The sequence below is a fragment of the Bos indicus genome, chromosome 29, assembly GCF_029378745.1.
Source record: "Bos indicus isolate NIAB-ARS_2022 breed Sahiwal x Tharparkar chromosome 29, NIAB-ARS_B.indTharparkar_mat_pri_1.0, whole genome shotgun sequence".
Lineage (NCBI taxonomy): Eukaryota > Metazoa > Chordata > Mammalia > Artiodactyla > Bovidae > Bos > Bos indicus.
In genome coordinates this window covers 28,850,669-28,873,053 of record NC_091788.1, presented here as the reverse complement: position 1 = coordinate 28,873,053, position 22,385 = coordinate 28,850,669, and the positions used below count along the sequence as shown (strand labels likewise).

The following is a 22,385-nucleotide window of genomic DNA, read 5'->3' as shown; positions in this document are numbered from 1 at the left end:
CAAAGGAACAGATAAAAGAAATTAAAATATCCTTCAGTTCCTTACAGAGACTGGCTTTCAAGCCTTTCATCTTGCTACTGACTCTAACATACTATTTTAAATGTCAGAAGCTGAATATTGCCTTTTGCTTTTTCATTGTATTCCTGCTGAAGCTCCACTAACTCTACCAGAGGCAGACAAGTGCCATAAGCTGTCTAGGAAGAAGTTGCAATCATAGAGATGCAAAAGGAAAAAAAAATCTCATTTATGCATTTCAGAATATTTTTTGGAGTTCCTTTGTGACGTCCAAAACCAATGCTGTCCATCTCTTTCCCCCATCCTTCAGCTCAGATGGACCATGCACTAAATCTTAAGTTCTGGAAACCTGACTTGATACTGCTGCTGCTAAGTCACTTCAGTCATGTCCGACTCTGTGTGACCCCATAGATGGCAGCCCACCAGGCTCCTCTGTCCCTGGGATTCTCCAGGCAAGAACACTGGAGTGGGTTGCCATTTCCTTCTCCAATGCATGAAAGTGAAAAGTGAAAGTGAAGTCGCTCAGTCGTGTCCAATTCTTAGTGACCCCATGGACTGGAGCCTACCAGGGTCCTCCACCCATCGGATTTTCCAGGCAAGAGTACTGGAGTGGGGTGCCATTGCCTTCTCCGAGTTGATACTGTGTATGAAATAGATAACTAATGAGAACCTACTGTAGAGCACAAGGAGCCCTACTCAATGCTCTGTGGTGACCTAGATGGGAAGGAAATCCCCAAAAGAGGAGATATATGTATACATGTCAGTGATTCTCTTTGCTGTACAATAAAAACTAACACAGCATTGTAAAGCAGCTATACTCTGATAAAAATTTTTAAAAAATAGAAACCTGGCTTACACAGGCTTTCTCTAGTATGTAAAAAGAACACTTTGAAAGATAACTTCCACACTTATAAAATTACGACCAGAGTTCCAGTGTTAGAGACAGCTGAGAGGAGGAGTTGTAAAGTTTGGTCTCACCAAGGCATAAAAATCCCTAAAGGAATTAGAAGAAGATTTTTCTTTTAGGTTTAAATTATCACCTCTCCAGGGCTTCTCAGGTGTTGCTGGTGGTAAAGAACCCGCCCTCCAACGCAGGAGACTCAAGAGTTGCGGGTTCGATCCCTGAGTCTGAAAGATCCCCTGGAGGAAGGCACGGCAACCCACTCCAGTATTCTTGCCTGGAGAATCCCACAGACAGAGGAGCCTGGCAGGCTACAAGTCCATAGCGTTGCGAAGAGTCAGACACGACTGAGGTGACCGAGATGCACACACACACACAAACATACGCATATCACCTCTCCAACAAAGAATGTTCTAGGCACTCCACTGTACTAAATCTTCATCAATCCTCTCAACAGTTTCTACAAGGAAGCTACTGCCCCCCCACCCCGTTTACAGATGTGAAATTGGAGAATTAACAAGGTTGAATGGCTGTCAGCCCCAGATCACACAGTGAGCGAGCAAGCGTTCCACTGGCGACCCACAGGAGAAGCTGTGGACGTGGTAATGGGGGTGCAGGGCAGGGCTGGGCTGCTTTTCTTCATCACACTTCAAGACTTGAGGAGACAGCTGGGCTGCAGCTGGTGGCCGAACCCCAAGGTCTTGGGGTATTACCATCATCTTTGCTCTGACATGTTCTAGAAAATGGACTGGAGGCTGGGGATTGAGCAGAGTAGCTACTGGAAAAAGATCCCCAGCATCTACAAGATTCTATGATAGGAGGGAGAAGCCCAAACTTGACAGCTATGATAATAATACAATTCAAGCCATTTTCCAATCTTCTTGTTTTGGGGTAGAAGAGGGGTTTTCCGCGTCCCCAGCCGTTTCTGAAATCTCTCATTCCAAGCTTCCAAAAAACTCCTCTCCTTGCCTTTTCAGAGTTTATTGGAGGTGTGTCCCTGGCATGCACCCTCCCTCGCAGGAACGAGGAGCAAGAGGTGGAGACAGGGCTTGCTGGGACACACAAGGTCCCTCCCTGAGCCCAAATTCTCATCTCCCCCTGGCAGTGGGGTTCAGCTCAGGCAGGTGAAGAAACTGCTGGGACCCCTCAGACTGGAAGCTGTGCTGGAGATGGTCTTCCAAGCAGATACCCTCTTCCCAACCCGGGATGCAGGGCTTTGAAACTAGAAAATGCCAGGTCTGAAAGAGAGGAAAGAACAAGTCCAGCAACACACAGAGCTCTGTGTATTCAGAGGGAACTTGGCAGGGTTGTGTCCGGGCAGAGAAACTCCGAGTGGTACAAAGGGACGTGCCCAGAGTGGAGAAATCATGCTAATTGTCTGCACCAGAGCTGGAGAACGCCACCCAAAATGAAGAGAGAAAGGGAAGCCCCGTCCAGAGCCTTCAGTGCGCTGCGCCTCGCTCCTTTTGTCTACCTGCTTCTGATCCAGACAGGTAGGAGAACCAGAGGGCAGGACAGGGTCTGCAGGAGGGGCCTGGGGCTTTCAAAGGACAGGGATGGGGGAGCTGAGGGCCAGAACGCCTCTGGGGCGGGAGGAGGGGAAAATGCCCAGCCACCGTGGGAAGCAGCTCAGTGAATTCAGGCATTCGTGTTGAATGTATTTCTTCATTCTGTGTGCCTCCTGCCTGGCCCCTGCCCCCCAGCCCCCAAAGCCTGCATGACTTTGGAGCTCCCACGGCATTCAGTACATTAGATGGAGGGCAACGAGCCACTGCTTATGGGACGTCTTGTTGGCGTGGGCCAGTCAGGCATCCTTTATAATCCCCAGTCGGGATTATGGTGGGGCTTGGAGGGGTGGGGAAATCTTGGTTTTGTGCCTCCTCAACCCCACACCCTGGCTTCTCTGGGTGTAAAACAGCAAGGGAGATGAAAGAAGCTTTGGAGATAATGAGTCTCCTGGCTTGGGACTGTAACACCAACCTATCCGTAACTCAGGCACGCCACAGACAAACCTATCTTCTGTACTGCCCCCTACCAACTTCTTGGAGAAATGATCTGATTTTCAATACATGTGCTTATGTGCGCATACACACGTGGGGTTCTCAGGTGGCTCAGTGATAAGAATCCGCCTGCCAATGCAGGAGACGCAAGAGACTCAGTTTTGATCCCTGGGTCAGAAAGACCCCCTGGAGTAGGAAATGGCAATCCACTTCAGTATTCTTGCCTGGAAAATTCCATGGACAGAGGAGACTGGCGGGCTACAGTCCATTGGGTCACTAAGAGTCAGATACGACTGAGTGATTGAGCACACACGCATGTGCACACGCACAAACCATTCCAGAGAGCCTAGGAATTTACAGTTTCATTGGGCAAATAGATGCAGAAATCATTTTAATAAAAGCAGAGACTACTATGAGTCAGAGAGACAGAGAGAGGTCACCTACACCATCAGGAAGCTGGTGCTGGTAGTACAGGATACGAGTAGGGGAATATGAGGGGAAGTTACTTGGGAGTGTCTGCGCTGAATTTTAAAGGATGAGAAAAACAGGTAGGTGTGGGAGTGAGCATTATAGTTAGGAAAATGGGCCAAGGTCAACAGCTTGAAATGGTGTTGCGTGTTAGGAGCAGCCCAGTCAGTCACTCCTTCTGGAGAGGAAAGAGTGAATGGAGTTAGGTGAGATATGTAAACCTTGCTAAGGAAATGGGAAGATAATTTGCAAACAATGGGGGCCGGGGGAGGGCATGGAATGGTTTTCAGTCTGGGAACAGGCAGGGCCAGGAGGCGTTGGAGCAAAACTGGAGGCAAGATAGGAAAGGAAGCCTGTATCCATTTGGTAGAACCACAAACTGGATGACTTCAACAACAGAAGCGTTGTGTTTCACAGTTCCAGAGGGTAAAATTTCAAGATCAAGGTGGCGGGAAGGCTGTACGCCCTCCGAAGGTGCTAGGCAGGGTTCTACTCTAGGCCTCTCTGCTGTCTTTGGATAGTTCCTTGGCTGTGACAGGTTAACTTTAATCTTTACATGGCATTCTCCCTGTGCTTGTGTGTATATACGTATTTCTTCTTTTTATAAGAACGCCAGTCATCTTGGATTGGGCTTCCCTGGTGGCTCAGACAGTAAAGAATCTGCCTGCAGTGCAGGAGACCTGGGTTCAATCCCTGGGTCGGGAAGATCTCTTAGAGAAGGAAATGGCCTTCCACTCCAGTATTCTTGCCTGGAAAATTCCATTGACAGAGGAGCCTGATGAACTACAGTCCATGGGGTCGCAAAGAGTCAGACACAACTTTCGCTTTCATCTTAGATTGGGGGCCCACTCCCTCCAGTATTAGCTTGTTACCTTGACAATGACCCCAGTGCCAAATAAGGTCACATTCTGAGATAGGGCTTCCCAAGTGGCTCAGTGGTAAAGAATTCACTTGCCAATGCAGAAGACATAAGAGATGTTGGTTTGATCCCTGAGTCAGGAAGATCCCCTGGAGCAGAAAATGGCAACCCACTCCGGTATTCTTGCCTGAAGAATCCCATGGACAGAGGAGCCTGGCAGGCTACAGTCCACAGGGTCGCAAAGAGTCAGACACATTTGAAGTGACTGAGCACACACACACTGAAATACTTGGGATTAGGACTTCAAGACATAAATTATAGGGGGCACAAGTCAACCCATAACGAGGCTACTGCAATAGTTCAGGAGAGAAATGAACCAGGCTGGAATTAGAATAAAGAGGGAGGGAGGGAAGGATATTGAGATAATATTTTGGAGGGAAAATCAGGACCTAGTAATTGATAGGAAGTTAAAGAATCTAGGGAAGGAGGTAGGGTTTCTGTGTGAAACATTAAGTTAAAAAATGGGGCAAGATTGGGAGATATAATGATTAGTGTTACTCATGTTGAGGTTGAAATGGCTGTAAGACATTTGTGGGGAAATGTTGAACCTAAAACTGGAGGGTTAGGAAGAGGTATTTGGAAGCTGTCAGCTAAGAGGTGAGACTTAAAACAGTGAGAATAAAGAAATAAATGAGCTGAAAATGGAACACTGAGGAACCCCAAGACTTTTTTTAAAACCAATGAAAACTTTTTAAAATTTTTTACCTTTTTGTGTTGGAGTATACCCAGTTAACAATGTTGTGATAACTTTCAGTGAAGGGATTCAGCCATACATATACATGTATCCATTCTCCCACAAACTCCCCTTCCGTCCAGGCTACCACATATCATTGAGCAGAATTTCCTGTGCTATGCAGTAGATCCTTGTTGGTTACCCATTTTGAATATAGCAGTGTGTACATGTCAATCAAACTCCCTAACTATCCCTTCCCCCCAGCAAGCATAAGTTCATTCTCTAAGTCTGTGTGAATCTGAGGAATCCCAAGATTTGCAGAGGAAAACAGAGAACAAAAGCCCATTGAGGAGGTGCATAACAATCAGAGAGACAGAGGGAGATCTTGAAGACTGTGGTGTCCAGAAAGTGAAGGGAGCTGGGATATTCTCAGAGAGTCGACATCAAAGGTATCAAGGAACCTGGTGTAATAAGGACCTAAAAGAGCCCATCTGATGTGGCCATTAAGAAGTTACCATTAGTCTTAGTGACAGCAGTGTCAGTGGAAATTACAATGAATGGAGGAAATGAGAGCTAGCGGTATGGAGGCAGCGAACCGGGACTAGGAAATGTACAATGACATGTAGAAATCAGGGGTGTCCCTAAGCTCTTTCAGGTCATATATGGTAAAGAAAAAATTATGGAAGGATCTTGTCAGTCACTGTGATTAGGTAGAAACAAAAGGAACTTCTGTGAGAGACAATGGAACTGAGTATTATTTAACAAGGGGCTTCCCTGGTGGTTCAATGGTTAAGACTCCGTGCTTCTGCTGCAGGGGGCACAGGTTCAATCCCAGGTCCATGAACTAAAATCCCACATGCTGCATGGTCAAAAAAAAAAAGTATAACAAAAAATTCTAAATATAAACTATGCTAATATTAGTTACAAACTAAGATAGGTAAGAGGTAAGTGTGGGGTCAGGCCATTGGACTGCTGTGGATTCAAAAGCAATAAAGGCTGAGATTCTATGAGGAATTTCCGCCATCCTCAATCTATTAGGAAAATGTCAGCTTCTGTGACAAATAAATTCCAACATTTAAGTTCTCCTGGCATTAACCCTGGAGTAGTCAGTACCGTTTCAAGCAAGGCCTGATATGAACAAAGACTGCTCCATGAGGTTTTCCATAGACCAAGCTCATGGAGCGCTATCAACTTTCACATGTGTTTCCAATGGTCAGCCTGAGATTTATCTGTTTCTTTTAGGTAGAGGATTAAGGAGGGAAAAAAAAGGAAGGAGTACACCAGCCTATAAGTGGAATCTACCACTTTTACTAGTACTATTGGGTAGAAATCAGTAGTGACACAGCCATAATTAACTGCAAGGGAGGCTGGGAGATATAGCTTTAAGGCTGGCACTAAAAGGGTGGCCTAGACCATATGACTCTGGCTCCCAGAGATCTGCCTTAATCCCTTGCCATTAAGGAAATCAATCCTAAATATTCATAGGAAGGACTGATGCTGAAGTTGAAACTCCGATACTTTGCCTGATGCAAAGAGCCAACTCATTGGAAAAGACCCTGATGCTGGGAAAAATCGAGAGCAGGATAAGGGGGGCAACAGAGGATGGGATGGTTGGACAGCATCATCAATTCAGTGGACATGAGTTTGAGCAAGCTCCAAGAGTTGGTGATGGACAGGGAAGCCTGGCCTGCTGCAGACCATGGGGTCGCAGAGAGTCTGACAAGACTGAGCGACTGAACAGCAACAATACTCCCGTGTGGCAGCAGCCACCTTACTTGCCTCAGACAAGTAGCACTTAGTCCTTGGTGCTCTGACCTAATATGAGCTAAAGAGGCTTCCCTAAATCCATCACAGCCCTATTCCTGGAACATTCAAACACAGCTTTTCTAGAGGCTAGGATACTAATTTACAATCATAAACACAACATGCCATACATCTAGATAATCTGATGTGCAAGATGTTACTCTCTGGGATCCTAGAGCCAGTCTGTCCTCTACACTCCCATTAGGAAGAAGTCCCTTCGCTAGGTTCCACCCTCTGAGTTCTAAGATCACCTTCCATATTGTAGGTGCTGTATTTTTTTAAAATTGCAATTGAAAATTATATACAGGAACATGCAATTTTGCATAAGGATACAGTTTTATGGAACCTTTAAAAAGTGAATAAATCCATTTAATTATCCCCCAAGGTCATGGAAAAGAATATTTCAGTACTGAGAAGCGATATAGTACCTCCACACTATATTGTTATTATTGCCTCCCCCCCAGGGTCACAGTGGTGTACTAATTTCTAATACAGATTAATTTTGTGTGTCTTTGAACTTCATAAAAGTGGAATTATATCTATGCATTCTTTTAAGCCTGGTTTCTTTCACAGAACACCAAATTTGTAAGATTCATGCATGTTGTTGTTGAAATTGTAACTTGTTTGATCTCAGTGCTATATAGTATTCCATCATATAAATATACCAAAATTTGTTTACCTATTCAATTTTGATAGACACTTTGGTTGTTAACAGTTTGGGCCTTTATGAACAGAGTTGTTAAAAACATTCTAGTAGATGTCTTTTGATGAACAGATATACCCAGGAGTAGAATTTGTCAAGTTATATATATGCGCTTAGGCTTAGTAGATATAGCCAGAGTTTTTAGAAGTGGTTGTATCAAGCTACATTCCCACCAGCCCTGACTGAGAGTCCCAGATGTTCGTTCCATATATTCACCAATAACTGAATCTTCTCTTTTTTCATTTTAGGCATCCTAGTATGAGGTGGCATTAAATTATGGTTTTAAATTGCAAATCTATGGTGATGAATGCAGTTGTGTCTTTTTCATATACTTATTAGCTATTTGAAAATCCTTTTATGTGAAATACCTGATCCAAATCTTTTGCCTATTTTCTTTTGAGTTTCCTGGATTTTTTTTTAAAGTGGTAATTTGTAGGAGTTTAAAATAGATATGTCAGATATGAGTCACTTATAGGAGATATGTATTACAACTATCTCCCACTGTGCGTGTGTGTGTGTGCCAAATCGCTTCAGTCATGTCAACTCTGTGCGACCCTATGGACTGTAGCCCACCAATCTCCTCTGTCCATGGGATTCTCCAGGCAAGAACACTGAACTGGGTTGCTATACCCTCCTCCAGGGGATCTTCCCGACCCAAGGATCAAACCCATATCTCTTTTGTCTCCTGCACTGGCGGGCAGATTCTTTACAGCTAGCGCCACCTGGGAAGGCCATCTCCCACTGTACGGCTTGCCTTTCACTCTCTTAATGGTGTCTCCTGATGAACAGAAGCTCGTGATTTTATTGTCCACTGTATCATTTTCATCTTTTACGGGTACCACCTTTGTGTCCTCAAGTCACAAAGATATTCTCCTATGTTTTCTTTTTAAAACCTTGTTTTACCTTTCACATTTAGATCTACAATCTACCTAGAATTGGTATTTGTGTGAGATGTGAGGTAAGGACCAAAATTCATTTTTATTCCAACGTGGCCCAGCACTATCTATTTAAAAAAATCCTTTCTGTACCTGACTGCATGTCACCTGTGGTTCAGTGGTTAGGACTCCAGGTTTCCACTGCAGGTATCATGGGTTCAGTCTCCGGTTGGGGAACTAAGATCCCACAACCCTCACACCAAAAATAAAAAGTCAGGCTATCATGTTTAAGTCTGTTTTTGGACTCTTCATTCTGTTCTGTTGATAACACTTGTCTATTGTAGTGCCAAGGATAAATCTCTTGAGATTTTGATCAGTATTGTATTAAATTTATAAGCCAGCTTTGGAGAATTGACAGCTTAACATTAATGATTACTCCTATCCAAAGCACAGTGTATCTCTGTGTGCTATCTTTATACTTATTAGCTAGATACACGTTACTGAACATTTGCTTTCTTTACAGGGTAGGAAGAAAGCTACCCTTCTCTTCCTGGATCCCAAGGGCCTTCTTCACAATTTCTGTGTCCTGATTTTGCCTTATATTCCTGAGTGATTGACACTTAAAATGAGTTCACACTCTTGTAGGCCTCAACGTAGTAACAAGAGAAAACTCTTAACACAGTCACCCCAACAGTGAAGCTCCTCTACAATAGGGCCAGAGGAGGGGTGCTATTTTCTCAGAGCATTTAATATTCATTATTATTAATTCATTCAGAATAATAAAAATAAAAATGAAGAGCAGAAAGTAATATTTTTTGCTTTAGAAAACTATGGCATATGGGACTTTCCCCAGCAGTCCGCTGGTTAAGACTCTGCCTTCCAATGCAGGGGATGTGGATTCAGTTCCTGGCTGGGGAACTAAGGCCCCACTTACTGTGGAGTGCAGCCAAAAAGAAAAAGAAAACCATGCTGTGTGCTGCCTTTGGGTTATTGTATGCAGTTCTGGTCACCACACCTCAAAAAAGAAATAATAGAGTTGGAGAAAGCCCAAATAAGGGTATCTATGCTAGCCCAAGGGAAGGAGGGACTTCCTATAGAGACAGATCCAAACAAAACAAAAAGCCTTTCAGTTAAAAAGGGACATACCTGCAGTCCGGGGTATCGGAGTGTGTGGGTTATGTGTAATATGTTTCACAGTATCTCATGAATGCTTTTGAGATGGTTAGACAGCATCACTGATTCAATGGACATGAGTCTGAGTAAACTCTGGGAGATAGTGAAGGGCAGGGAAGGACACAGACTGGCTTGCAGCAGTCCATGGGGTCACAAAGAGTCCGACACAACTTGGTGACTGAACAACATTTGGCTGCACATGAAATCTTTAGTTGCCACCTGCAAACTCTTAGCTGTGACATGCGAACTCTTCATTGCATGCAAACTCTTAGCTGTGGCGTGGGACCTAGTTCCCTGTGCTGTGCTTAGTCGCTAAGTCATGTCTGACTCTTTGCAACTGTAGCCCGCCAGGCTCCTTTGTCCATGGGATTCTCCAGGCAAGGATACTGGAGTGGGTTACCATGCCTTCCTCCAGGCGATCTTCCTGACCCAGGGATCAAAGCCAGGCCCCCTGTATTGGGAGAGAGGAGTCCTAGCCACTGGACCACCAGGGCAACCCCTCTCACTGATATGTTTAAAAGGTAAATTTAAGGCAAATACTGGTAATAGAAAACCTTTGCCCACCAAAAAGGGCACATAAAAATGAACAGATGATGGTTTAAGAAAGTGGCTATTAAGGGTCCCCAAGGCTTTTGGCAGGTACATTCTTATACATTAAAGCTTGACATTGTTTGATGTCACAGTAGTTTAAATCCTAGTTGACGAGGGCCACCTCCCTGATCCAGTGTGACCATTTCAGTTGGCAGGGACATCTTGCAGCGAGGTCAATTTCCTTCTGTTCAGCCTCCAGCGGGAACGGAGACTTTTCTACCTAACGATGCTTTCGAGACTTGAGGACGATGATTAAGTTAATCGTTCCTCAAGGTTGAAGAGTTTTAGTTCCTTTTATTTGCACCATTAGCCATTTCCTCGCTTCTATGTCCTTCCTTGGCTCCTGTCCTAGTTCTCCGTGTCCCTTGAAAGTTGTGGGACCCTGTCCTTAAAACCAACTCCAATCTTGGCTAGATTTTGGGAAACAGTGTTTGCTCAGCAGAAAATGCTCTTTGTCAGCTTCTGGGAAAGACTGCTCCCTCCACTTCTGAACATGCCTACATACACCCCTATGACTCAGGGGCACGACTCGTGCACAGACACGGGGAAGGCACCCACCAAGAGGAGGGTGAGGCCCAGGGTGATCCACATGCAGTAACTTCTCCAATGGTTTTATCCAGAAGAATCAAGTTTATTTTTTGTTTTTTAAATATTTATTTATTTCACTGTGCCAGATCTTAGTTGGCAGGCAGGATCTAGTTCCTCGACCAGGGCTGGAACCCAGGCCTCCTGCATTGGGAGTGGGAGATCTTAGCCCCTGGACCACCAGGGAAGTCCCCAGAAGGACCAAATTTACACTGGTAGAAAGAGGGACTTCCCTGGCAGTTCAGGGTTGGGACTCCGTGCTTCCACTGCAGCGGACCCTGGTTCGATCCCTGGTCAGGGAACTAAGATCCCACATGTTGCATGATGCAGCAAAAATAAATAAACAAATTGGTAGAAAGAGCAAACTTGAAGGGAGCAAGACATCCCCAAAGCACTACCAGGACCTTATATGTGATAAGACAGAGTAGACACAGGGGAAACTCAAGGGAGAGTCCAAGAAGAGAGAAGCAGGGAGGGGAATCCATTCCACTTTTCCTTGGGGCTGGGACTGTCATAGACCAGCCTCCTGGAAAGAAGAAATGAGAACCAAGGAGCTTGGGGTTGCTAAACCCCAGGGTGGCTCTGCATACATCACCCTCATGTGCTGACCCCACTGCTTCAGACTGGGTCCTGAGAAGGGGAGTAGATGTTCCCATCCTGGCCCTTAGTGAAGCTCACTGATTTTTTTCAGAGCCACTTCAAGTCACCTACACCAAACCCTGTTTGCCTGTTCAGGGAAGTATGAAAGCTTGTGTCTCTAAGTCAAACCAAGCCTGGGACCTAGCACCTGCTAGGCAGGAAATCCCATCTATATAATCCCAGAAACCACGAGCTGGAGGAATCTTAAGGATCATGAGGTCAATCAGATTTCAGTCTGATGCACAGAGCCATAGAAGATTCACTAGCAGCACCCCGAGATCCTGGAAAGGACAGGACTCAGGTCCCCACCACCTCTTTGACTAAATCAAGTGAGCTAGAACTAAATTTCATTCCTTTTCAATTTATATAGGGTTTTGTGGGAACAAAAATACCTTTAATAAGAAAATTTGAAAATACTTGGTTTTGTCCATTCTAACTCCCCCCACTGTTGAGACTCCCCTCAATGACAAGTATATAAAGTCATGAATATGGTGGCTTTCATCATTGCAATAGTGTCTTCTACACCTAAGGTTTTTTTTATTACAACATTCTTGACAGATGATGATAGAATGTCAGGATTGAAATGTCAGGTTGCAGATTATCTGGTCCTGCTACTGCTGCTGCTGCTAAGTCGCTTCAGTCGTGTCCGACTCTGTGTGACCCCATAGACGGCAGCCCACTAGGCTCCTCTGTCCCTGGGATTCTCCAGGCAAGAATACTGGAGTGGGTTGCCATTTCCTTCTCCAATGCATGAAAGTGAAAAGTGAAAGTGAAGTCACTCAGTTGTGCCCAACTCTTAGCGACCCCATGGACTGCAGCCCACCAGGCTCCTCTGTCCATGGGATACCTCATTATTCAGAGGAGAAAACGAAAGCACGGGGAGGGGAATGAACATTCAATTGGCCTTTCCTTGATTACTTCTAAAGACGAGGAGCTCACTACGTAACAAAGCACTTGTTCCCAAAGTGGGTTGGATATGTTTAGTAAATTAAATTTGCTTCGATCTGCACAACTAACATTTTAGTTTCATTGCCTTTTGGCTTGGAAAAAGGAAGAACTGTTAGGAAGTGAAGAGCCCAGAGTGGTGAGGCATGGAGAGACCAGAGGACTCAGAAATGAGAGTGGAGTAAGAAGCCAGGGCCTGACATTGCCCTCTCTCTGTGGGCTTCTGTTCACAGAGCCCCTGGAAGGCGTGAACATCACCAGCCCGGTGCGCCTGATCCATGGCACGGTGGGGAAGGCCGCCCTGCTCTCCGTGCAGTATAGCAGCACCAGCAGTGACAAGCCCGTGGTCAAGTGGCAGCTGAAACGGGACAAGCCAGTGACCGTGGTTCAGTCCATCGGCACAGAGGTCATTGGCACCCTGCGGCCTGACTATCGAGACCGCATCCGCCTCTTCGAAAACGGCTCCCTGCTTCTCAGCGACCTGCAACTGGCCGACGAGGGCACCTACGAGGTCGAGATTTCCATCACCGATGACACTTTCACCGGGGAGAAGACCATCAACCTCACTGTAGATGGTAAGGTCTCGGGCAGGGAAGGAGCGGGGGTACCAGCAGCTGGGGTGGGGGGCAAGGTCCACCCAGTACCCTAGCTAGACCCAGGAAAACCCATACAAGAGCCACTGGGGAGCAGAGAGTGAGCCAACTGGACCTTAGAGACTGGCAGATAGACCACAGCTAACATGTGGTTACTATGAGCCAGAAATGATTGTAAGTTTTTGCCTATATTGACTCATTTAATGCTTATAATAATCTAGGGATAGTTAACATCATTGGCCCTGTTTCAAGAGATGAGAAAACTGAGGCACAATGAGGTTGAATAATTTGACCAACTCTACTCAACTAGTAAGTGAGAGTCAATATCGGAACCTATTTGGGGCTTCCCCTGTGTCTCAGCAGTAAAGGATCCACCTGCAATGCAGGAGCCTCAGGAAACCTGGGTTCAATCCCTGGGTCAGGAAGATCTCTTGGAGAAGGAAATGGCAACCCACTCCAGTACTCTTGCCTGGAGAATCCCACGGAGAGAGGAGCCTGGCAGGCTAGAGTCCATGGGGTTGCAAGGAGTCGGACACAACTTAGCAACTTAGAATGCACAGACCTGAACTTAGCCCATTGAAAATATTTTCCAGGCTGATCAGCTTAAGACATCTCAGAAAGGTATTTGGGAAGAAAGGAAGGGAAGGTCCAGAAGGGCAGGGACCATGGCTGTCTTGTTCTGCATTGTACCCCCTGTGCTCAATTAGGTCCTCAATAAATAGTGGGTAAATAAATGAATAAATGGATGGATGGATGTATAGGTGGGTGGGTGGGTGGTGGTAAAGAGCTATACTGAGACCTCTGAAGACCACAGATCAGCTGGAAGGTGGGCAGTTAAGGGGAGGGGAGATGCTTTTTGGCCCCTGGCTCACAGGTTCCCCCACCCCCGGGCTCAGTGCCCATTTCAAGGCCGCAGGTGTTAGTAGCATCAACCACGGTGCTGGAGCTCAGCGAGGCCTTCACCCTGAACTGCTCACACGAGAACGGCACCAAACCCAGCTACACCTGGCTGAAGGACGGCAAGCCCCTCCTCAACGACTCTCGGATGCTCCTGTCTCCAGACCAAAAGGTGCTCACCATCACGCGCGTGCTCATGGAGGATGACGACCTGTACAGCTGTGTGGTGGAAAACCCCATCAGCCAGGGCCGCAGCCCGCCCGTCAAGATCACCGTGTACCGTGAGTCTCCCGCCACCCTCCCTTGGGACTCACAACCCTGAGAGGCAGGTGCCCACGAGAGGCTGAGGACATCCCAGACAGAGTGCCACTGGAGTGGGAGAGAGGCGGACTGGGCCAGGTCTCCCTGGAGGACAGCCATTGGTGGGAGTGAGCTCCAGGGAAAGTCCACCACTGGCCAGCCCTGCTGCCTGGGGCTCCTTTTGTCTTCTTTCGGCCCCAGGGAGCTCTCTCCCCACACCCACTGCTCACCTTGAAGTCTCTCCCACCTCTCTGCCTCCCTCTCTCCCTAGGAAGAAGCTCCCTCTACATCATCTTGTCCACAGGAGGCATCTTCCTCCTTGTGACCTTGGTGACTGTCTGCGCCTGCTGGAAACCCTCCAAAAAGTCTGGGTAACTCTCCAAGGTCCCCCCTCCCTGAGTATCCGAATCCTTCCACCCACCCCAGCCCCGAGCTCCGTTCTTTCCTTAGTCTCTCTCTCTCTTTTTTAAAATTATTTATTTTTGGCTGTGCTGGGTCTTCATTGCTGCACATGGGCTTTCCCTAGTTGCAGTGAGTCGGGGGATACTCTCCAGTTTCAGTGGGTGGGCTTCTCTTTGTGGTGGCTTCTCTGGTTGCAGAGCATGGGCTCTAGGGTGCAGGGGCTTCGGTAGTTGCAGCACATTGACTCAGTAGTTGTGGCACACGGGCTTAGTTGCCCCAAGGCATGTGGGATCTTCCCAGACCAGGGTTTGAATTCGTGTCCCCTGCATTGCAAGGCGGATTCTTAACCATTCACTGGACCACCACTAAGCTCCTCTTGGTCTCTTTATTTATTTAAAAACAAAAACAAAAACCTTTTTTTTTTAATGTGAACCATTTTTAAAGTCTTTTTTGACCTTGTTACAATATTGCTTCTGTTTTATGTTTTGGTTTTTTGGCTGTAAGGCATGTGGGATCTTAGCTCTCCGAGCAGGGATCAAACCTACACCCTCTGCATTCGAAGGCAAAGTCTTAACCATCAGACCACCAAGGAAGTCCCCTCCTCTTAGTCTCTTTAAATGCCTTTCCTCCCAGGCCAAAGCTCTTCCCAAAAGATCCATTTTACCATTGCATGCATTGTATATGGAATTACATCCTGTGCTCAAAACCCCAACAATCCCAGCATTGTTAATAATGGTTTCACTTGCACTTCACCTTCTGTGAGCCAGGCACTGTGTTTGTGGTTAGCACACTACCTTTCAGTGTGATTATCTTAGTGTGATTCTCTGCAGTTTACAGATACTGACTCGGGACTCAGATGAGTTAAATGACTTGCCAGGGCCAGACTCAGGCTGCAAACCTAGATGGGATATACCCCATCCCACCACACCCAGCCCGTCTTCCTATTACACAGCCTCATTTATGGCCATCAGATACTGCCCCACTGTGTCCCCACGCCCAGAACTTCTGCTCACACTCAGCAGCTGTGTTCACCAGGTGCTGGGTTGATTTGCAGGAAGAAGAGGAAGCTGGAGAAGCAAAACTCCATGGAGTATATGGATCAGAGTGATGACCGCCTGAAACCAGAAGGTGAGCTCCCAGCCGCCCACTCACCCATCCCATCGTCACTCAGAGCAGTGGGCTGCTGGGAAAAGGCAGATCTGGGCGACAAGGAAGCCAGCTCTGCAGGGCCCCTTCCTCCACCAACTGCACGAAGACTGCAGAGCAGGGAGAGGAGCAGCCAAGGTAGGACCCCGGGGATGACGGATCCTTTGGTAGAGGTTGTGGCGGGACCCTGACTGGCCGCTGGGAAGCAAGGAGTATAGTTGCTGGCTGGTGGAGAGGGTTCTGGACCTGCGCCAGCCGCCCCCTTCTTTGCCCCGTGCAGCAGACACCCTCCCCCGAAGCGGAGAGCAGGAACGGAAGAACCCCATGGCACTCTACATCCTGAAAGACAAGGTAAGCAGCTCCGGGCTAAGTGCCCCACGAACACCCCATCAGTCCCTGTCACGTTCTGGTGCTACCGTAGCCCCGCTATGCTGACATCCCTTTCTAGGACTCAGAATAACCCTGAGAAATATTTCTGTCATCCCCACCTTAGAGATAAGAAAAATAGGGTAAAAATCATTTTACCCTATTTTATTATTTTCGTCTAATAAAACAGGGTAAAATGACAGGGGTAAAATGACTTGTTCAGAATCAAACAAGTGAATCGGTGGCAGTGTCTGTCTGTGTGTTAGTTGCTCAGTTGTGTTCTTTGCAACTTTATGGACTGTAGCCTGCCAGGCTCCTCTGTCCAAGAAATTCTCCAGGCAAGAATACTGGAGTGGGTTACCATTTCCTTCTCCAATTGGTGGCAGTACCCAGATCTCTGGACATGGGCTTTGGGTGACTTTCCAGCTATTCAACAACCAACTCTGTCCCACACTGTCCAAGCCAGGTGGAAGGCAGAAAATAAGTGGTCAAACCCCTCAGTTTAATGCATTTCAACATTTAATGAGCACCTATTATGTGCCAGGCACCATGCTAAGTGTCCTTCAGTTCAGTTCAGTCACTCAGTCATGCCTGACTCTTTGCAACCCCATGGACTGCAGCACGCCAGGCTTCCCTGGCCATCACCAACTCCTGGAGCTTGCTCAGTCTCATGTCCATCGAGTTGATGATGCCATCCAACCATCTCATCCTCTGGCATCCCCTTCTCCTCCTGCCTTCAATCTTTCCCAGCATCAGGGTCTTTCCCAATGAGTCAATTCTTTGCATCAGGTGGCCAAAGTACTGGAGTTTCAGCTTCAGCATCAGTTCTTCCAATGAATATTCAGGACTGATTTCCTTTAGGATGGACTGGTTGGCTCTCCTTGCAGTCCAAGGGACTCTCAAGAGTCTTCTCCAACACCACAATTCAAAAGCATCAATTCTTCAGCGCTCAGCTTTCTTTATAGTCCAACTCTCGCAACCATACATGACTACTGGAAAAACCACTGCTTTGTGCCCTATGTTGCAAGAGAAACCAGACCTAGGTCTTCAGCCTTCCGGGAGATGAGAGTGTGAAGGGGACTGTGTCTCTTTCACCTCGGTATTCCTAGGGCCCTGGAACACCGGGCGTGCTCCCAGCCCTGGCCAGCTGTCCCCTGACCCCTCCTGGCAACTGTCCTTGCAGGACTCCCCGGAGCCGGAGGAGAACCCCGCCTCAGAGCCTCGGAGCGCGGCGGAGCCCGGCCCGCCGGGGTACTCCGTGTCCCCGGCCGTGCCGGGTCGGTCGCCCGGGCTACCCATTCGCTCCGCCCGTCGCTACCCGCGCTCCCCAGCGCGCTCCCCCGCCACCGGCCGGACGCACTCGTCGCCGCCCCGGGCCCCCGGCTCGCCTGGCCGCTCGCGCAGCGCCTCGCGCACACTGCGGACTGCGGGCGTGCACCTGATCCGCGAGCAAGACGAGGCGGGGCCGGTGGAGATCAGCGCTTGAGCCTCCTTGCGTCCTCCGGAGGCGCCCGCACACCGAGGCCCGCGTCCAGGGGAGGGCGGGGCAGCGGGACTGCGGCCCGCGAGGGGCGAGGGATTAGGAGAGGTCCCGCCGGGCGAGAGGATAGGGCGCGGGGACCACTGTGAGCCTGCGGAGTCCGGGGACGAGGCGGGAATGGCGGAGGGTGGACCGGATTGTGAAATCGGGGTGCGTTTGCTCCCTGATCACTGGCTGTGTTATCAGTGGGTGTGGGTTGTGCCCTCTTAGGACCACATAGATTATTAAATTTACGGCCCAATCCCCGGAGAGGCTTATGGAAACTAACATCAGTAACCTAACCCCAATGACTATCCTGTGTCCTTCCTAGGGCGCATTTATGCTTCCCACCCACCCTCTCCCCTTGCTCTCCAGGAACGAACTCCTGGTTCCTGGGGAACTTTCTCGGCAAACCCAGATTAGAGAGGCCACTTGCCTCAAAGGTACAACTGTCCTGAACTAAGGGGGAGCCCAGAAATTCACTGTGAAGACAGGACCTTGGGGCACCCTTCTCAGGCATCTGGGACCTGGGTACCTACCAGTTGGCCAGGGAGGAGTTCAAGGGTATTTCTTTGCCACTCTCCCCCCCACAACCCGGGTCTAGCCAGAGCAAAGGATTCAAGCCTCCCAGGCTTGGCTTCCTCCCAAAGGCCCCCTCAGCAGCGTGCCCAGCATTCTTTTCATCTCTAGTCCCTAGAGAAGGGGCTCCTCACTCATTCCCAGACCCAGAAAGCTAAATCAAGTGAGGATCTGTCTTTTGACCCCTCCTATCTACTGGTTCTCCCTGGCTTTGCATGAAATAAGCCTTTCAAACAATCACTGTCCCTGGGAAAGGTTGTCGAGCTTCCTGTAGGTTTAAGAAGATGAAGTTCGACTCTCCCCAGAAATAGTGGAAGGAGGAAGACGCTCATTGATCTCCCCGCCCACCACTGCGTCTTAGAGGCCGTATGGAACCCTTGGTCTCCGGCCTCTCACCTGCCTTGCTCCCAGGTGTGCAGGGCCCAGGAGACAGGCCAGGGCAAGCGCCCTAATTACACAAACCTGCAGAGTATGGAGAGATTGGTCCACTGTGTAGCTAGGCCATGCCCGTGCTGCCACCACTTCTTGCACAGTTTGGAGGAAAGACAGTCATCTACCTTGTGAAGAGAGAGGGCGATTAAAATGATGCAAAAGAAAAAAGCCCTCTGTGTGTGCTGACCTGTCTTCCCTGATGCCTCTAGTGCATCTCTGGTCTCTCCTCAGCTTCCTGAGCTCCAGCTCGGACCCTGCACCATCCCACAGAGGAACTCCCTCCCGAGGTCCCAATTCCCCACCACTCCACATGGAACAAGTTTTGTCCCAGCCCAAGGGCAGCAGCATTTCTAGTTGACTCCCCCCCATAACTTGCAGGTCGTGGTCCTCGCAGCTCCCTGCCCCGATGCATTTCTCCAGGCTCATCTGCGCAGGTGTGCCTTTGCAGCTCTGCTTCCTCACCCCAAAACTGCTCCCCTCACTTCCCCAGGTACCTGATCTAGGAGATGATGCATGTGGGGCAGGGGCGGGGCGGGGAACACCCACACACCCCCACCCAAGTTGCTCAGGCAGGTGGAAGATGCAAGATGCGGTCTCAGACAGGTACATCCCAGTCAACCTGGAGAGGCAAGGGTGAAGATTAAGGTGAGATTAGGGCAAACTGTACTCTAATCCCCAATGCTGCATCCCTGAGGGGCTGGCTTCCCAGGCTCAAGTCAAATCTGCCTTAATTGGGGGGAGGGGGTGGAGCAAGGAAGTGGTTTTGTTTTTGTTTTGTTTTGATCTTCATCTTTGTATTACTGGCATCTAGCAGAGTGCCTAGCACATTCTGGATGCTCAATAAACTTTTGATGAAATGAAGTGAAAACTTTGTTTCACTTAATCAAGGAGAACAAACAAATTGCCTAAAAATACCAGTCGTTTCCCTTTTCTCTTTTCTTCTCATCTTCCTTCATCATCCTTCACCTTCTCTGGAAATCCCAAATTGTTGATTCCAAAATCATCACACACTCATTCATTCATTCTGATGTTCTTTCTTTTATTCAGTAAACATGTCTTCATGGACCATGAAGTGTGCTAGAAGCTGGGAGACAGTGTTACTATGCCATGACATACCAAAGAGACAGTCTCATGAAGGAACACAGATAATAAACAGATTAGCATAATACAGTGTGGAAAATGCAACGATAGAAGTATATACAACGTGCTCTAGAAGCATGTAAAAGCAGCATCTAACCCAGATTAGGGGTGTTCAGCAAAGGTATCTTGGAGGAGAACAAGCCTGAACTTAGTCTTAGAAAGACAGGTTAATCGGGTGGAGGAAAGAAAAGGATGGAAGGACACATATTCCAGACAGGAGCAGCATGTAAAAAATGCTTAGTAAGTAGAATCCTTACTTCTTAGCACTCATAAAATGTGGATCAACCAAGGGCAAATGTTTCAACTGGGCTTCCCTGGTGGCTCAGATGGTAAAGAATCCACCTACAATGCCGGAGACCTGGGTTCAATCCCTGGGTTGGGAAGATCCCCTAGAGGAGGGCACGGCAACCCATTCCAGTATTCTTGCCTGGAGAATTCCATGGACAGAGGAGCCTGGCAGGCTACAGTCCATGTGGTCACAAAGAGTCAGACACAACTGAGCCACTAAGCACAGCACACATTTATATTAGCACTGACAAAGACCAGACTCGTGCCAGTGGCCAAGTGCGGGAGCTGAACCTGAGACTCCTGGATTACGTTGGTATTGGCCTCCAGTTGGTAGCATCCCAGGCTCCCAAAATAAAAACGAAAATCCTCTCTGAAGAAAACCATCTCCTTAAATGTTCAGAGACTAAGACCAATCAAAGATGAGTTGACAAGGAAAGGACATCAAACACGGAAGGAAACAAGTCACCAAGAATGAAAGTCAGCAAATGCAAGAAGCAATGTATTTAGACCGCCCAGGTCTTCGAATATTGAAATTATCAGACATAAAACATAAAATAATCATGAAATGCTTGAAGGAATAAAAGACACTGTTATAAAAAATGAATAAGCAACAAGATACTATCAAAAGTGATCAAGTTTGAAAAGGAACAAATAGAACTTTTATAAACAAAAATATGACTTATTAAAATAAAAATGTAAACAAAAGAGGTTAAATACATTAAATACAGCTGAAGAGAGTTAGTTTATCTGAAAAAATTATCCAGAATAGGACACAGACAGACAAGGAAATGAAATACATGAGAAAAAGAGATTAAGGCTCAGGTCATGTAGAACGAGGGCTTCCCTGGTGGCTCAGACAGTAAAGCGTCTGCCTGCAGTGCAGGAGACCTGGGTTCAATCCCTGGGTTGGGAAGATCTCCTGGAGAAAGAAATGGCAACCCACTCCAGTACTGTTGTCTGAAAAATTCCATGGATGGAGGATCCTGGCAGGCTGCAGTCTATGGGGTCACAAAGAGTCAGACACGATTGAGCGACTTCACTTTCACTTTTCTTTCATGTAGAATGAAAAGGTCTAACATTTCATCAAGAGTTCAAAGGGGAGAATAGAGAGATAGAGCAGAGGCAGTATTTTGAGAGTTCAGTTCAGTTCAGTTTAGTCACTCAGTCGTGTCCGACTCTTTGCAACCCCATGAACCCCAGCACGCCAGGCCTCCCTGTCCATCACCAACCGCCGGAGTCCACCCAAACTCGTGTCCATTGAGTTGGTGATACCATCCCACTATCTCATCCTCTGTTGTTCCCTTCTCCTCCTGCCCTCAATGTTTCCCAGCATCAGGGTCTTTTCAAATGAGTCAGGTAATGACTGAAATTTTTGTAGAACTCATGACAAACATAAATATACACATTCAAGAAGGTTAACACACAAGATACTTGTAAAGGTTTCCACACCTACCTAAAATGTAGTAAAACTAGAGTATATCAAAGAAAAAGAGACAATCTTGTTGATGGGAAAAAATGTACAGCGTGAGAGTTGTGAGTTAAGTTTTATTTGGGGCAAAATGACTATAGCCTAGGAGACAGCATTCAGATAGCCCTGAGAATGCTGCAGAGGCAATGGGGAAAGTGAGTGTAATATGATTTTAGTGAAGGGGGGATACCTGCAGTCAGGCATACATTTTGGTGGAGGCTTGCTGCTAGTCATGAAGAGCAGATGTCCCTGTTAATGATTTTAATGCTTTTCTAGAAGATACGAGGAGATGCGAGGATTGGGCTCATAGGGACTTCCCTAGTGGTCCAGTGGTTAAAGATCCACGTTGCAAAGCAGCGGACGAGGCTCAGTCTCTGGTCTGGGATCTAAGATCCCACATGCAGTGGAGCAACTAGAGCCACAGCTACCAGATCCTGGACACTCTAGAGCCCACATGCCGCCGCTAGGGAGTCCATGAGCTGCAGAGACCCCTGTGCCACAACGAAGACCCGACCCAGCCAAATAAATAAATAATTTTTTTAAGATAAAGAATGAGGCTCATAAAATCTTCTCCTGAAAATATATATTGGAAGACCTGTTCTGCCAGATTTTTCCCAGAACACAGAGTGCCTCATTCCTGATCTTCACCCTGAACTCCTCTCAGAGGAGTGTTGGTTTAGCAGCCGCAGTGGCTCATGACTGCATCCTTGTAGAGGCAGACGGCAAGTGCCAATTTATAGTTGGCAATCTTAATGGCTGTCAGAGGGAAAAAGGTCTTACACATTCAGACAATAATAAAAGAAATCATTAGAAAGTGAACAATATCTTCAAAATGACGGTTAAAAATAGCTATTAACCTAGAATATTGTACCTACCACCGCAGTCTTCCAAATATGAGGGTAAAATATATTATCAGATGGACAAAAACTACAGTTTACCATCAACACCAAAAGAACTCCTAATGA

At 47.4% G+C, this 22,385-nt stretch overlaps 1 protein-coding gene across 2 annotated transcripts; it reads left to right on the top strand.

Annotated features, from left to right (window-relative positions):
* The first annotated feature begins 1,943 nt into the window (after positions 1-1,943).
* HEPACAM (hepatic and glial cell adhesion molecule) lies at positions 1,944-19,392 on the top strand. Of its 2 annotated transcripts, none has more exons than XM_019955070.2 (7): positions 1,944-2,409; positions 12,524-12,865; positions 13,780-14,061; positions 14,352-14,451; positions 15,537-15,610; positions 15,909-15,979; positions 17,178-19,392. In XM_019955070.2, exons 1-7 carry the CDS (start codon positions 2,325-2,327, stop codon positions 17,478-17,480), a joined length of 1,257 nt encoding a protein of 418 aa, XP_019810629.2. In that variant the 5' UTR covers positions 1,944-2,324; the 3' UTR covers positions 17,481-19,392. The 2 variants fall into 2 exon arrangements, with proteins under 2 accessions (XP_019810629.2, XP_070638651.1); XM_070782550.1 differs by having other exon boundaries at positions 15,537-15,766.
* The last annotated feature ends 2,993 nt before the right edge of the window (positions 19,393-22,385 follow it).